Below are 15643 nucleotides of genomic sequence, written 5' to 3' on the forward strand. Positions count from 1 at the left end.
CATTACCATCATATAACTATAACCTCCTCCTCACCATTACCATCATATAACTATAACCTCCTCACCATTCCACATGTAACTAGAACCGCCTCACCATTACCATCATGTAACTATAACCCCTCCTCACCTGACCATCAGGAACTGATAAACCCCCCGTCACCAGTTACCAGCAGGTGAAAAGAACCTCCTCCGCACCAATACAGCAGAAACAGAACCCAGCACATTAAGCAAAAGAAACAGAACCCCGCCGCACCGACCACAGAAACGGCAGCACACCAGTCACAACCCCAGCACCATAGAATGAAGAACCCGCACAGCAAGAACGAGAACCCGCTCACCAGGATACAGTCATAGACATATAACCGCATCCTCACCAATCATCAGAACTGAGAACCCCCAAGAGCCTCAACGCGAACCCCCACCAAGCAATAGAAACTAAACCTCCCTCACCATATCAACAGTATAACTATAACCCGCACCAACACAGAGAACAGAAACACAGCCCACCATACATCATAACTAAACCCAACCAGGACAGCAATAACGAAACTCACCCCGCTCACCATAGCAGCATAACGCAGTAATCTCCTCACCATACCATCATATAACTATAACCTCATCCTCCACCATACAGGCAAAACTATAACCTCCTCACCATTATCATCATATAACTATAACCTCCTCACCATTATCATCATTAACTATAACCTCCTCCTCACCATTATCATCATATAACTATAACCTCCTCCTCACCATTACCATCATATAACTATAACCTCCTCCTCACCATTACCATCATATAACTATAACCTTACTCTCACCATATCATCATATAACTATAACCTCCTCACCATTACCATCATATAACTATAACCTCCTCCTCACCATTATCATCATATAACTATAACCTCCTCCTCACCATTACCATCATATAACTATAACCTCCTCACCATTATCATCATATAACTATAACCTCCTCACCATTACCATCATATAACTATAACCTCCTCACCATTATCATCATTACTGTCACGTTCCTGACCTGTTTTCTGTTAGTTTTTGTATGTGTTAGTTGGTCAGGACGTGAGTTTGGGTGGGCAGTCTATGTTTTGTGTTTCTATGTTGTCTGTAGGATCAGGTCCCCCCTGTAGGATCAGGTCCCCCCCCCCCTGTAGAATCAGGTCCCCCTGTAGAATCAGCTCCCCCCTGTAGAATCAGGTCCCCCCTGTAGAATCAGCTCCCCCCTGTAGGATCAGGTCCCCCCCTGTAGGATCAGGTCCCCCCCCCCTGTAGGATCAGGTCCCCCCCTGTAGAATCAGGTCCCCCCTGTAGAATCAGCTCCCCCCTGTAGGATCAGGTCCCCCCCTGTAGGATCAGGTCCCCCCCCCCCTGTAGGATCAGGTCCCCCCCTGTAGAATCAGGTCCCCCCTGTAGAATCAGCTCCCCCCTGTAGGATCAGGTCCCCCCCTGTAGGATCAGGTCCCCCCCCCCCTGTAGAATCAGGTCCCCCCTGTAGAATCAGCTCCCCCCTGTAGAATCAGGTCCCCCCTGTAGAATCAGCTCCCCCCTGTAGGATCAGGTCCCCCCCTGTAGGATCAGGTCCCCCCCTGTAGGATCAGGTCCCCCCCCCCCTGTAGGATCAGGTCACCCCCCACCCCCCCCCCCCTGTAGAATCAGGTCCCCCTGTAGAATCAGCTCCCCCCTGTAGAATCAGGTCCCCCCTGTAGAATCAGCTCCCCCCTGTAGGATCAGGTCCCCCCCTGTAGGATCAGGTCCCCCCTGTAGGATCAGGTCCCCCCCCCCCTGTAGGATCAGGTCCCCCCCTGTAGAATCAGGTCCCCCCTGTAGAATCAGGCTCCCCCCTGTAGGATCAGGTCCCCCCCCCCCTGTAGGATCAGGTCCCCCCCCTGTAGGATCAGGTCCCCCCTGTAGGATCAGGTCCCCCCCCTGTAGGATCAGGTCCCCCCCTGTAGGATCAGGTCCCCCCCCCCCTGTAGGATCAGGTCCCCCCCCCTGTAGGATCAGGTCCCCCCTGTAGGATCAGGTCCCCCCCCTGTAGGATCAGGTCCCCCCCTGTAGGATCAGGTCCCCCTGTAGAATCAGGTCCCCCCCCCCTGTAGGATCAGGTCCCCCCCTGTAGGATCAGGTCCCCCCCCCCCTGTAGGATCAGGTCCCCCCCTGTAGAATCAGCTCCCCCCCCCTGTAGGATCAGCTCCCAACTGTAGGATCAGGTCCCCCCCTGTAGGATCAGGTCCCCCCCTGTAGAATCAGGTCCCCCCCCCCTGTAGGATCAGGTCCCCCCCTGTAGAATCAGCTCCCCAACTGTAGGATCAGGTCCCCCCCTGTAGGATCAGGTCCCCCCCTGTAGGATCAGGTCCCCCCCCCCCCTGTAGGATCAGGTCCCCCCCTGTAGGATCAGGTCCCCCCCCCCCTGTAGGATCAGGTCCCCCCCTGTAGAATCAGCTCCCCAACTGTAGGATCAGGTCCCCCCTGTAGGATCAGGTCCCCCCCCCCCCCTGTAGGATCAGGTCCCCCCCTGTAGGATCAGGTCCCCCCCTGTAGGATCAGGTCCCCCCTGTAGGATCAGGTCCCCCCCTGTCGAATCAGGTCCCCCCCTGTCGAATCAGGTCCCCCCTGTAGGATCAGGTCCCCCCCTGTCGGATCAGGTCCCCCCTGTAGGATCAGGTCCCCACTGTAGAATCAGCTCCCCCACTGTAGGATCAGGTTCCCCACTGTAGGATCAGGTCCCCCCCCCCGTAGAATCAGGTCCGCCCCTGTAGGATCAGGTCCCCCCTGTAGGATCTGATCCCCCCTGTAGGATCTGATCCTAGATCAGCACTCGAAAACAAATCATGAACACAAGCCCTGATTGGTAATGCCGTCTGTTATAGAGTTATTTAGTAGTGTTTAGTAGAACACAGCCCACTAACCTGAACGGATGGACTGATGGTATCCCCTTGGAATACATTCCTCTCTGTACATAGAGACCTCTACTGATCACTGTTGCGTCATCCTAGAGCTGAATGCATAGATTGAATGTACAGATGGGAAAATGGCTGAAGTTCTTTTGATGTAAATTGTTTTACAGAAAAACATCAAGGTTTAAACAAAATAAAACGGTGAAAGAAAAGTTGTTTTTTTCAAGCTAATTTATAAGTCAAGATAAACATTTCTGAATAAAAAATGTTTTAAAAACATGTTTTTTTAAATGGTCCTTGTTCAATAGGCCCGCGTTAACTTAGGCCCGCGTTAACTTAGGCCCGCGTTAACTTAGGCCCGCGTTAACTTAGGCCCGCGTTAACTTAGGCCCGCGTTAACTTTTGTGCACTCTCTCCTGATCTGACGACAGGAACGTGTTGAATAATAAAATACACAGGAAGGAAAAGAGAAATCAGGTCAAGATATAATTATTCAGAGTAGAACAATTGGATTGGTTCAACTTGCTTATTACATCATGCTTTTCAATGACTCCACTATTACGTATAGAAATATAACAATAGATTTGGTCTGGGACGCTATTATCAACATCTCAATGCCTTTTTGATGGATAATAAGTTATGTGTCACTTCCTGCTTTTGTCCCTCTGTTGTCCTCTCCATTTCCTCCTTTTTTAAAAGAACAATAAATAGTTCTAACAACTAGTGAATACGTTTAAGATGCTAGAGTATACTTGGTGGAAGGCAGGAGGACAAGCTGGGTTAAAACACTCAGAAACACAAGTAACAGTACAGAGAGGTTCACCCAGAACTTCACCCAGAACTTCATCCAGGTTTTCTTCTTTCTGGTAATTTTGTTCATGTTTTTAAAAAAAGAGTCAAAGCATCATTCCATTTTAATTGTTGTTGTTTTTTTGTTAAAAATTCCAACCATTTTGGATGTGTGTTTCTTTCTTTTTGAAGGAAAACAAGAAATCAATAAATAAATAAAATAATCAACACAATATATCACAAGATTTTTTAAAACAACTTTTAGATTTTTCCATACAGATAAGCCAAATATAACTTAGTTTGCAATTTCTAATATAAATCCATTGCAGTCTTTCACGGTCACACAAAAGTGAAAACATTTTCCTTAAAACAAGCAGATTTTTATATAGAAGACATGTCTGTTATAGAAGGCCTGTTCACCCTCTCAGTCTCAACTCCAGTTACATTTTAAGCTTTTGAACGAAAATAACAAAAATAAGAGAAATAGTAATTAAAGAAATAAACCTTTCGTCTTATTCAGATCTTCGTGTGGAAACGAAGGAAGCCGTTCAGAGTTCATCCTAACAATCACATAATAATACAATGCAACATGAATATGTATATATATATATACCGTTATATTTTGGTTTTCTTTTGTTATCCTCTAAAATTATCTACAATATTTGACAAGATAGCAGGCAAGTTCAGTACACAGTATGTTATAAACACCAACGAGCAGAACTCAAAGCAACTTGAGTTGAGTTTCCTCAACTACATCTGATGAATGGTTTGAAACCCTACAAATGAACCAGGAAGTATCTACAGGTGTTGTAAACGAATTACATTCTCTTTAGGACATAAATAAGTTAAAATAGTTAGAACCATTTAAAGAAGAAACAAGGCAACATGCCAACAAACAAAGATAAACTCTTTACATATATTTATATATACTATCTTTAAGAAATGCTATTTATTTATGGGTTCCTCTTTTCCAACAGGTGCAAATCTACTGTGCAAGTTGAGCCCTACAAAACTTGATCTCATTTATTAAATAAATACATCTTTACACGTAAGCACATGCCACACAGGGAACTCACAGACCGGGGGATCGGATAAGCTGTCTTTAAAGTAGCAATCCACAGCACTTCCCACCCAATCAAATCATTCAAAAATATTTGAAAACAATTGAAAATAAAAAACGTTGGGTAATGTACATTCATGCAGGAGCGATAAAAATGTTTTTATGTAATTCAAAACTATTATCAATATAGTCATTGTTATTGTGGAGTAAGGTTAGGTTTAGATATAGTCATTGTTATTGTGGAGTAAGGTTAGGTTTAGATATAGTCATTGTTATTGTGGAGTAAGGTTAGGTTTAGATATAGTCATTGTTATTGTGGAGTAAGGTTAGGTTAGACTGGTTTTCATTCTTCCCAGGTCTTTCTGGTCCTCTGCTTTACTGATGCTAGAAACATGGTTCAGTCAGTCAGTCAGTCAGCGCGCATGCACACACACACACACACACACACACACACACACACACGCACACGCACACACACACACACGTTCATGTCTTGTGCGTTGGCTTTGTTGCCCTTTCTGATTGTATAGCTGTAGTAGTATGCTTTCTCCAGGTACAGCAGGAGACATCAGGAGGCAGCAGGAGACACCAGGAGGCAACAGGAGACACCAGGAGGCAACAGGAGACACCAGGAGGCAGCAGGAGACAGCAGGAGGCAGCAGGAGACAACAGGAGACAGCAGGAGGCAGCAGGAGACACCAGGAGGCAGCAGGAGACAACAGGAGACAGCAGGAGGCAGCAGGAGACAACAGGAGACAGCAGGAGGCAGCAGGAGACACCAGGAGGCAACAGGAGACACCAGGAGGCAGCAGGAGACAGCAGGAGGCAGCAGGAGGCAACAGGAGACAGCAGGAGGCAGCAGGAGACAACAGGAGACAGCAGGAGGCAGCAGGAGACAACAGGAGACAGCAGGAGGCAGCAGGAGACAACAGGAGACAGCAGGGGCTAGACGAAGGTCTCCAAACTGCAGACCAATGAGGTCTCCATGAGACTGCAAGACGGAAGTCTCCAAACTGCAGTGTGGGAGCAACAAGGCTGTAGTAGGTATGTTCTCTACCAGGCCTGAAGAAGAAGGTTTCCAGATTGCAGTGGGAGCTGTCAAAGGGATATTGCTCTGCCAGAGGGACATCTCCAAAGCTGCAGAGGTCTCCACCAGCCAGCTGCAGGCCACTAGAGGGAGGTCTCCACCAGCCAGCTGCAGGCCACTAGAGGGAGGTCTCCACCAGCCAGCTGCAGGCCACTAGAGGGAGGTCTCCACCAGCCAGCTGCAGGCCACTAGAGGGAGGTCTCCACCAGCCAGCTGCAGGCCACTAGAGGGAGGTCTCCACCAGCCAGCTGCAGGCCACTAGAGGGAGGTCTCCAGACTGTGCAGTGGGCTGGATGGGCTGGAGGATGCAGCTGACTTACTGGTGGTGTCGACGGTGAGGTTGTTGTTCTTGTTGGGGGACTGGGGCTGGCTGCCTGCCTGGGGGGTCTTCCTCAGCGATGGGTCCTCCTCTAAGTCAGTGTCATCAATCAGGGGGATGTGGGGAGTGGAGTCATCTATCCTAAACTCTGGTTGGGTCATGAAGTTATGGATGGACGGTCTGGAGTCTGGTTTCTCAAGGCCTTCGTAGAGAGAGCTACGAAATGCATTGACGACGCGAATCTGTGTGTGGGGAGGGGGGGGGGGGGGGGGGGGGCGGGGGGGGACACATGAGAGCAAATAAGAAACCGGCAGGAAAGATAGTCAGCTGAGGCAGGTAGTGATAGAGAAGCCTCTGAGATAGACAGATGGACAGATAGAGAGCGAGGAGGAGAGGAGGCAGAGGAGCAGAACACTGCAGGCTGTGGTCTGCTTGCACAAAACTATACAGTACAGTACACAACTCACTAATTTTTGATCACATTACACTGGGAAGTTAAAAAAACACTAAAATACACAAAGATAAAGGCAACAGTCATTATATGTATATATTATATATATTATACGTTAGGATCCAATGTGCGATAGACCTATAAAGAGATAAGACACGTTAATAAAAATAAAAAAATCTAAGGAGAAATAAATAAAACATTTAAAAAACACATGCAAGTTACAGAAGTCTGGTGTTAAATCAGTAACGGTAGGAGGAAAAGAGTTCAGAGAGACGGACCATACTGGGGCAAGGATGGGTAAGGACATCCATTGAGACTGTGAATGGATGAGGAACATAATGTTAACATACAGGACGAATTACCAGGTTTTTGTGTGTGTGGGGGGGGGGGGGGGGGGGGGGGGGATAAATGAGGTACCTTGTGAAGGATACTAGTTTTACAACAAAACAAGACAATGGAAGCAGACCCAAAACCAGAAGCTTCAACAGCCAACCAACCATCGAGACAACCAATGGGACAAGGGGGAACATGCAACGGGGACAAAACTGTGTAGTTATGTTGCTGTCTGCACACGGTGATGACAGAACAGAACATAGGCACACAGACGACTAGCTGTACAACTAGATACTACTGGTCGGTTTCTCTGAGCTCAACTCCATGCATGGCTGAGTAAACAGTCAAGTATAGGATCCATAGTAGCGCTGTTTGGTCACTGTTGTTATTACGATTCTTATTGGGTAAAATACCTATCAAAACTTGACATAGTAGTATCTACCTTAAACATTACTCAACACTGAACAGAAATATAAAACGAAACATGTAAAGTTGTTGGTCCCATATTTCATCGGCTGAAATTAAAGATCACAGAAATTTTCAATTTTCACAAAAATAAAAGCTTATTTCTCTCAACTTTAGTGCACAAATTGGTTTATGTCGCTCTGTTAGTGGGCATTTCTCATTTGCTAAGATAATCCATCCACCTGATAGCTGTGGTATATCGAGAAGCTGATTAAACAGCATGATCGTTACACAGGTGCACCTTGTGCTGGGTACAATAAAAGGCCACTAAAATATTCCGTTGAAATAGATGTTTCCAGTTTTGGGAGAACGTTCAATTGGCTGACTACAGGAATATCCACCACAGCTGTTGCCAGATAATTGAATGTTAATTTCTCTATCATAAGCCGCCGCCAACATCGTTTTAGATAATTAGTCAGTACGTCCAACCGGCCTCACAACTGCAGACCACATGTAACCACTAAAGTCTAGTACATCCACATCAAACTTCTTCACCTGCGAGATCGTCTGAGACCAGCTACCTGGACAGCTGATGAAGCTGTGGGTTTGCACAACCAAAGAATCTCTGCACAAACTGTCAGAAACCGTCTCAGGGGAGCTTATCTGCGTGCTCGTCGTCCTCACCAGGGTCTTGACCTGACTGCAGTTTGGTGTCGTAACCGACTTCAGTGGGAAAAATGCTCACCTTCGATGGCCACTGACACGCTGGAGAAGTATGTTCTTCACAGATGAATCCCGGTTTCAACTGTACCTGGCAGATGGTAGACAGCGTGTATGGCTTCATGTGGCCATCACCTCATGTTTCAGCATGATAATGCACAGCTCCATGTCACAAGGATCTGTACACAATTCCTGGAAGCTGAAAATGTCCCAGTTCTTCCATGGCCTGCATACTCAACAGACATGTCACCCATTGAGCATGTTTGGGATGCTCTGGATCGACCTGTACGACAGCGTGTTCCAGTTACCACCAATATCCAGCAACTTCGCACAGCCCTTGAATATTCCTGAACTGTAACTCATTAAAATCTTTGAAATTGCTGCATTTTGCATTTATATTTTTGTTCAGTGTAGTTAGATATATGGATTTTCAAAATTATTTTAGAACCTTTGAAACTTTTTGAAGATTTTCAGAGTATTTTCTAAAGATGTGTATTACTATAATTGTTTTACTTATTTTTTGTTTACCAGGGAATCCCATCGAGACCAACATCTATTTTATATGGGAGCCCTGTGTATAAACAATTTACAAATACAACAAAATACAAATAATACTTATCATATTTTTTAATATTTAGTCTAAAGAATCAGATGTTTTATTGTCACATCAACACAGTGTAATGTGTTGTTTTACAGGGTCAGCCATAGTAGTATGATAGGTGGTGTTTTACAGGGTCAGTCATAGTAGTATGAGTGCTGTTTTACAGGGTCAGCCATAGTAGTAGGGATGTGCTGTTTTACAGGGTCAGCCATAGTAGTAGGGATGTGCTGTTTTACAGGGTCAGCCATAGTAGTAGGGATGTGCTGTTTTACAGGGTCAGCCATAGTAGTAGGGATGTGCTGTTTTACAGGGTCAGCCATAGTAGTAGGGAAGGTGCAGTGTAATGTGTTGTTTTACAGGGTCAGTCATAGTAGTATGATAGGTGTTGTTTTACAGGGTCAGCCATAGTAGTATGATAGGTGTTGTTTTACAGGGTCAGTCATAGTAGTATGATAGGTGTTGTTTTACAGGGTCAGTCATAGTAGTATGATAGGTGTTGTTTTACAGGGTCAGTCATAGTAGTATGATAGGTGTTGTTTTACAGGGTCAGCCATAGTAGTATGATAGGTGTTGTTTTACAGGGTCAGCCATAGTAGTATGATAGGTGTTGTTTTACAGGGTCAGTCATAGTAGTATGATAGGTGTTGTTTTACAGGGTCAGCCATTGTAGTATGATAGGTGGTGTTTTACAGGGTCAGTCATAGTAGTATGATAGGTGTTGTTTTACAGGGTCAGTCATAGTAGTATGATAGGTGTTGTTTTACAGGGTCAGTCATAGTAGTATGATAGGTGTTTTACAGGGTCAGCCATAGTAGTATGATAGGTGTTGTTTTACAGGGTCAGTCATAGTAGTATGATAGGTGTTGTTTTACAGGGTCAGCCATAGTAGTATGATAGGTGTTGTTTTACAGGGTCAGCCATTGTAGTATGATAGGTGTTGTTTTACAGGGTCAGTCTTAGTAGTATGATAGGTGTTGTTTTACAGGGTCAGCCATAGTAGTATGATAGGTGTTGTTTTACAGGGTCAGCCATAGTAGTATGATAGGTGCAGTGTAATGTGTTGTTTTACAGGGTCAGCCATAGTAGTATGATAGGTGTTGTTTTACAGGGTCAGTCATAGTAGTATGATAGGTGTTGTTTTACAGGGTCAGTCATAGTAGTATGATAGGTGGTGTTTTACAGGGTCAGTCATAGTAGTATGATAGGTGTTGTTTTACAGGGTCAGTCATGGTAGTATGATAGGTGTTGTTTTACAGGGTCAGTCATAGTAGTATGATAGGTGTTGTTTTACAGGGTCAGTCATAGTAGTATGATAGGTGTTGTTTTACAGGGTCAGTCATAGTAGTATGATAGGTGTTGTTTTACAGGGTCAGTCATAGTAGTGTGATAGGTGTTGTTTTACAGGGTCAGCCATAGTAGTACGGCACCCATGGAGAAAATTAGGGTTAAGGGAATTTCTCAGGGGCACATCGACAGATTTTCACCTCGGGTATTTGAACCAGGGACCTTTCGGTTACTGACCCAACACTCTAACCGCTAGGCTACCTGACCATACCATACCAGTTACTGACCTAACACTCTAACCGCTAGGCTACCTGACCATACCATACCAGTTACTGACCTAACACTCTAACCGCTAGGCTACCTGACCATACCATACCAGTTACTGACCTAACACTCTAACCGCTAGGCTACCTGACCATACCATACCAGTTACTGACCTAACACTCTAACCGCTAGGCTACCATACCATACCAGTTACTGACCCACCACTCTAACCGCTAGGCTACCTGACCCTACCAGTTACTGACCCACCACTCTAACCGCTAGGCTACCTGACCATACCATACCAGTTACTGACCCAACACTCTAACCACTAGGCTACCATACCAGTTACTGACCTAACACTCTAACCGCTAGGCTACCTGACCATACCATACCAGTTACTGACCTAACACTCTAACCGCTAGGCTACCTGACCATACCATACCAGTTACTGACCTAACACTCTAAACGCTAGGCTACCTGACCCTACTAGTTACTGACCCAACACTCTAACCGCTAGGCTACCTGACCATACCAGTTACTGACCCAACACTCTAACCGCTAGGCTACCTGACCCTACCATACCAGTTACTGACCCAACACTCTAACCGCTAGGCTACCTGACCCTACCATACCAGTTACTGACCCAACACTCTAACCGCTAGGCTACCTGACCCTACCATACCAGTTACTGACCCAACACTCTAACCGCTAGGCTACCTGCCCCTACCAGTTACTGACCCAACACTCTAACCGCTAGGCTACCTGCCCCTACCAGTTACTGACCCAACACTCTAACCGCTAGGCTACCTGACCATACCATACCAGTTACTGACCCAACACTCTAACCGCTAGGCTACCTGACCCTACCAGTTACTGACCCAACACTCTAACCGCTAGGCTACCTGGCCATACCAGGTACTGACCCACCACTCTAACCGCTAGGCTACCTGACCATACCAGTTACTGACCTAACACTCTAACCGCTAGGCTACCTGACCCTACCATACCAGTTACTGACCCAACACTCTAACCGCTAGGCTACCTGACCCTACCATACCAGTTACTGACCCACCACTCTAACCACTAGGCTACCTGCCCCTACCATACCAGTTACTGACCCACCACTCTAACCACTAGGCTACCTGCCCCTACCATACCAGTTACTGACCCACCACTCTAACCACTAGGCTACCTGACCCTACCATACCAGTTACTGACCCACCACTCTAACCACTAGGCTACCTGCCCCTACCATACCAGTTACTGACCCAACACTCTAACCGCTAGGCTACCTGACCCTACCATACCAGTTACTGACCCACCACTCTAACCACTAGGCTACCTGCCCCTACCATACCAGTTACTGACCCACCACTCTAACCACTAGGCTACCTGCCCCTACCATACCAGTTACTGACCCAACACTCTAACCGCTAGGCTACCTGACCCTACCAGTTACTGACCCACCACTCTAACCACTAGGCTACCTGACCCTACCATACCAGTTACTGACCCAACACTCTAACCACTAGGCTACCTGCCCCTACCATACCAGTTACTGACCCAACACTCTAACCGCTAGGCTACCTGACCCTACCATACCAGTTACTGACCCAACACTCTAACCACTAGGCTACCTGCCCCTACCATACCAGTTACTGACCCAACACTCTAACCGCTAGGCTACCTGACCATACCAGTTACTGACCCAACACTCTAACCGCTAGGCTACCTGCCCCTACCAGTTACTGACCCAACACTCTAACCGCTAGGCTACCTGACCATACCATACCAGTTACTGACCCAACACTCTAACCGCTAGGCTACCTGACCCTACCAGTTACTGACCCAACACTCTAACCGCTAGGCTACCTGGCCATACCAGGTACTGACCCACCACTCTAACCGCTAGGCTACCTGACCATACCAGTTACTGACCTAACACTCTAACCACTAGGCTACCTGACCCTACCATACCAGTTACTGACCCACCACTCTAACCACTAGGCTACCTGACCCTACCATACCAGTTACTGACCCACCACTCTAACCACTAGGCTACCTGCCCCTACCATACCAGTTACTGACCCACCACTCTAACCACTAGGCTACCTGCCCCTACCATACCAGTTACTGACCCACCACTCTAACCACTAGGCTACCTGACCCTACCATACCAGTTACTGACCCACCACTCTAACCACTAGGCTACCTGCCCCTACCATACCAGTTACTGACCCAACACTCTAACCGCTAGGCTACCTGACCCTACCATACCAGTTACTGACCCACCACTCTAACCACTAGGCTACCTGCCCCTACCATACCAGTTACTGACCCACCACTCTAACCACTAGGCTACCTGCCCCTACCATACCAGTTACTGACCCACCACTCTAACCACTAGGCTACCTGACCCTACCAGTTACTGACCCACCACTCTAACCACTAGGCTACCTGCCCCTACCATACCAGTTACTGACCCAACACTCTAACCACTAGGCTACCTGACCCTACCATACCAGTTACTGACCCAACACTCTAACCGCTAGGCTACCTGACCCTACCATACCAGTTACTGACCCACCACTCTAACCACTAGGCTACCTGCCCCTACCATACCAGTTACTGACCCACCACTCTAACCACTAGGCTACCTGCCCCTACCATACCAGTTACTGACCCACCACTCTAACCACTAGGCTACCTGCCGCGGAAAGAAGAACAGAGAACTATGGGACTGGCGAGAGAGAAAGACCTTCCATCTTGTCTTCTCAGCTGTATGGAGGAGAGAAACCTAAGGTCCAGTTTTCCCCTGTAAATAATGTGACACTATAGACTTCAGCATGGATCAGGTCAGGTCCATAATGTGATTTTATATGGCTCAGTAAGGGTTGATACCATTGGCTGAAACTCACAGTAAGAAATTATATCATTGGCTTATACTTGAATGTTTACCCAGCCCGGTGAGTTTTTGTTGAATTAGTTTTACATCAAAGTTTATTCAGACAACGGACGGACTCACAACCTGAAATTCACGCCGTGGGCGGTAGCCTCACTCCACTCTTAGCACTCTGGGAAAACAAAGACATGTAACAATGAAAAAACAGCACTCTGGGAAAACAAAGACATGTAACAATGAAAAAACAGCACTCTGGGAAGCCCGAGCCACAGATGAACAGAATGTCAAGAAGAAGATTTAAAAAAAATAGAAGCAAAATATAATGCAGAAAGAAAATAAGTCTAGAGAAGATGTCTTCAGAGACACATCCTCCTGATCCACTAGCTCGGTCTGGTCTAGAGTTGCAGAAGTTCTGTAACTTTACCAATTTGTTCTGAAAAACCCGGTTGGAAGATTCGCGGAATCAGGAAGAAAAAAAAGCATGAAATCCTCCAACCATGATTTCTGGCCAATCTGGGGAATTTGGGGGAAAATTACAAACATTTTTGCAACCTTAGCTTGGTCACAAGGACATGGTCATTACCAACTAGTTAGCTAGAGCTAGCTAAAACTCTTACAGATCTGGCAACCAGACTGGTGTCAATTAGCTACTAGAAAGAAGAATCTCTGGACTGTAGAATGTAAAGATGAACAGTAACCTTTAGAGTTTCACCAGGCAACATTGATATTGTCATGAAAATGACTCCTCACTAGGGTTGCAAAACTTTCCAAAAAAAATCCAAGGTTTTCCACAAATCCTTGTAGGAAGATTCACAGATTTCCTGCTTATTCCAATGGGATTTCTAGAAAAACAAGGAGTTTTACAACGTAAATGTAAAAGGGATACTGCTACGGTAGGAGACTGGAAGACATCTCCGAAGTAGCAGAAGCTGACAGAGGACAGTGACTCACGCCCAGCAGGAGAGGCAGTGCTGGTAGGAGAGGTAGGAGAAAGGGCATTGGACAAGGACACGTGACTGGGACTAGAAACATTGGTTACATCCTGGTTCTGACTGGTGGTGGAGGACTGTCTCCGCAGCTGGCCCTGATAGGAGCTGCCGCTCTTGAACGTGTTCACCACATCGATCTGGAGGAGGAGAACACAAGACAGGCTGCTCAGAAAGACAGACAGACAGGTTAGGCAGACAGGCTATGGTAGTATGACAGACACACAGGTTGTGACAGACGGGCTATGGTAGCACGATAGACAGACACGTTACAGCAGACAGGCCAAGGTAATAAGCTAGACAGACAGGCTACTCCGGGAGGGAACTTGGTTTTTGTAATGTACATGTAGGTGAGACATCTATCACAATGATCAGGGTACTGGCCCAGAGTCACGGAGTTTCTATCACGATCAGATGGAGCTGACGTGATGCCGAGTTTGGTTTAAAGGTTCCAGATGTCAACGCCAAGTCAGTGCCAGCGTCTGCCAGTGGCTGGGTCATCTCAGTTAACCCAGAACTAAAGTCTTGTGTAATTAGTTAGCTGCTCCATTTAAGTTCTGAGTCCATACGTGATAAGAGAGAATCAAGAGATGTGCTAGAATGAGGAGCGGAACCGTAACGAGGAGCTCCACCGTCTCTCTTTGCAAGTGACGAGCTAAATGTCCCCTCCTGAAAATCAAAGATAACAGATGCTCACACCTGGGAAACATTGGATCTACTATAGTCTACCATACACCAGACCTTCTACTGTATCCTACCATCCACCAGACACCTTCTACTGTAGTCTACCATCCTCCAGACACCTTCTACTGTAGTCTACCATCCACCAGACACCTTCTACTGTAGTCTACCATCCACCAGACACCTTCTACTGTAGTCTACCATCCACCATACCTTCTACTGTAGTCTACCATCCACCATACCTTCTACTGTAGTCTACCATCCACCAGACACCTTCTATTGTAGTCTACCAGACACCTTCTACTGTAGTCTACCATCCACCTTCTACTGTAGTCTACCATCCACCAGACACCTTCTACTGTAGTCTACCATCCACCAGACACCTTCTACTGTAGTCTACCATCCACCAGACACCTTCTACTGTAGTCTACCATCCACCAGACACCTTCTACTGTAGTCTACCATCCACCAGACACCTTCTACTGTAGTCTACCATCCATCAGACACCTTCTACTGTAGTCTACCATCCACCAGACCTTCTACTGTAGTCTACCATCCACCAGACACCTTCTACTGTAGTCTACCATCCACCAGACACCTTCTACTGTAGTCTACCATCCACCAGACACCTTCTACTGTAGTCTACCATCCACCAGACACCTTCTACTGTAGTCTACCATCCACCAGACACCTTCTACTGTAGTCTACCATCCACCAGACACCTTCTACTGTAGTCTACCATCCACCAGACACCTTCTACTGTAGTCTACCATCCACCAGACACCTTCTACTGTAGTCTACCATCCACCAGACACCTTCTACTGTAGTCTACCATCCACCAGA

General features: G+C 46.6%; 1 protein-coding gene across 1 annotated transcript in view; it reads right to left on the reverse strand.

Annotated features, from left to right (window-relative positions):
• Window positions 1-6112: 6112 nt before the first annotated feature.
• Window positions 6113-15643, reverse strand: part of LOC120020235 (plasma membrane calcium-transporting ATPase 2-like) — a 28988-nt gene continuing 19457 nt past the window's right edge. The window contains exons 6-7 of the mRNA XM_038963768.1: window positions 14026-14259; window positions 6113-6415 (exon numbers count right to left, since the gene is read on the reverse strand). Of these exons, the coding sequence (XP_038819696.1) occupies window positions 6113-6415; window positions 14026-14259 (537 nt within the window). The remainder of the gene's footprint in view (window positions 6416-14025; window positions 14260-15643) is intronic.

This window comes from Salvelinus namaycush, chromosome 2 (assembly GCF_016432855.1).
Source record: "Salvelinus namaycush isolate Seneca chromosome 2, SaNama_1.0, whole genome shotgun sequence".
Taxonomy (NCBI): domain Eukaryota; kingdom Metazoa; phylum Chordata; class Actinopteri; order Salmoniformes; family Salmonidae; genus Salvelinus; species Salvelinus namaycush.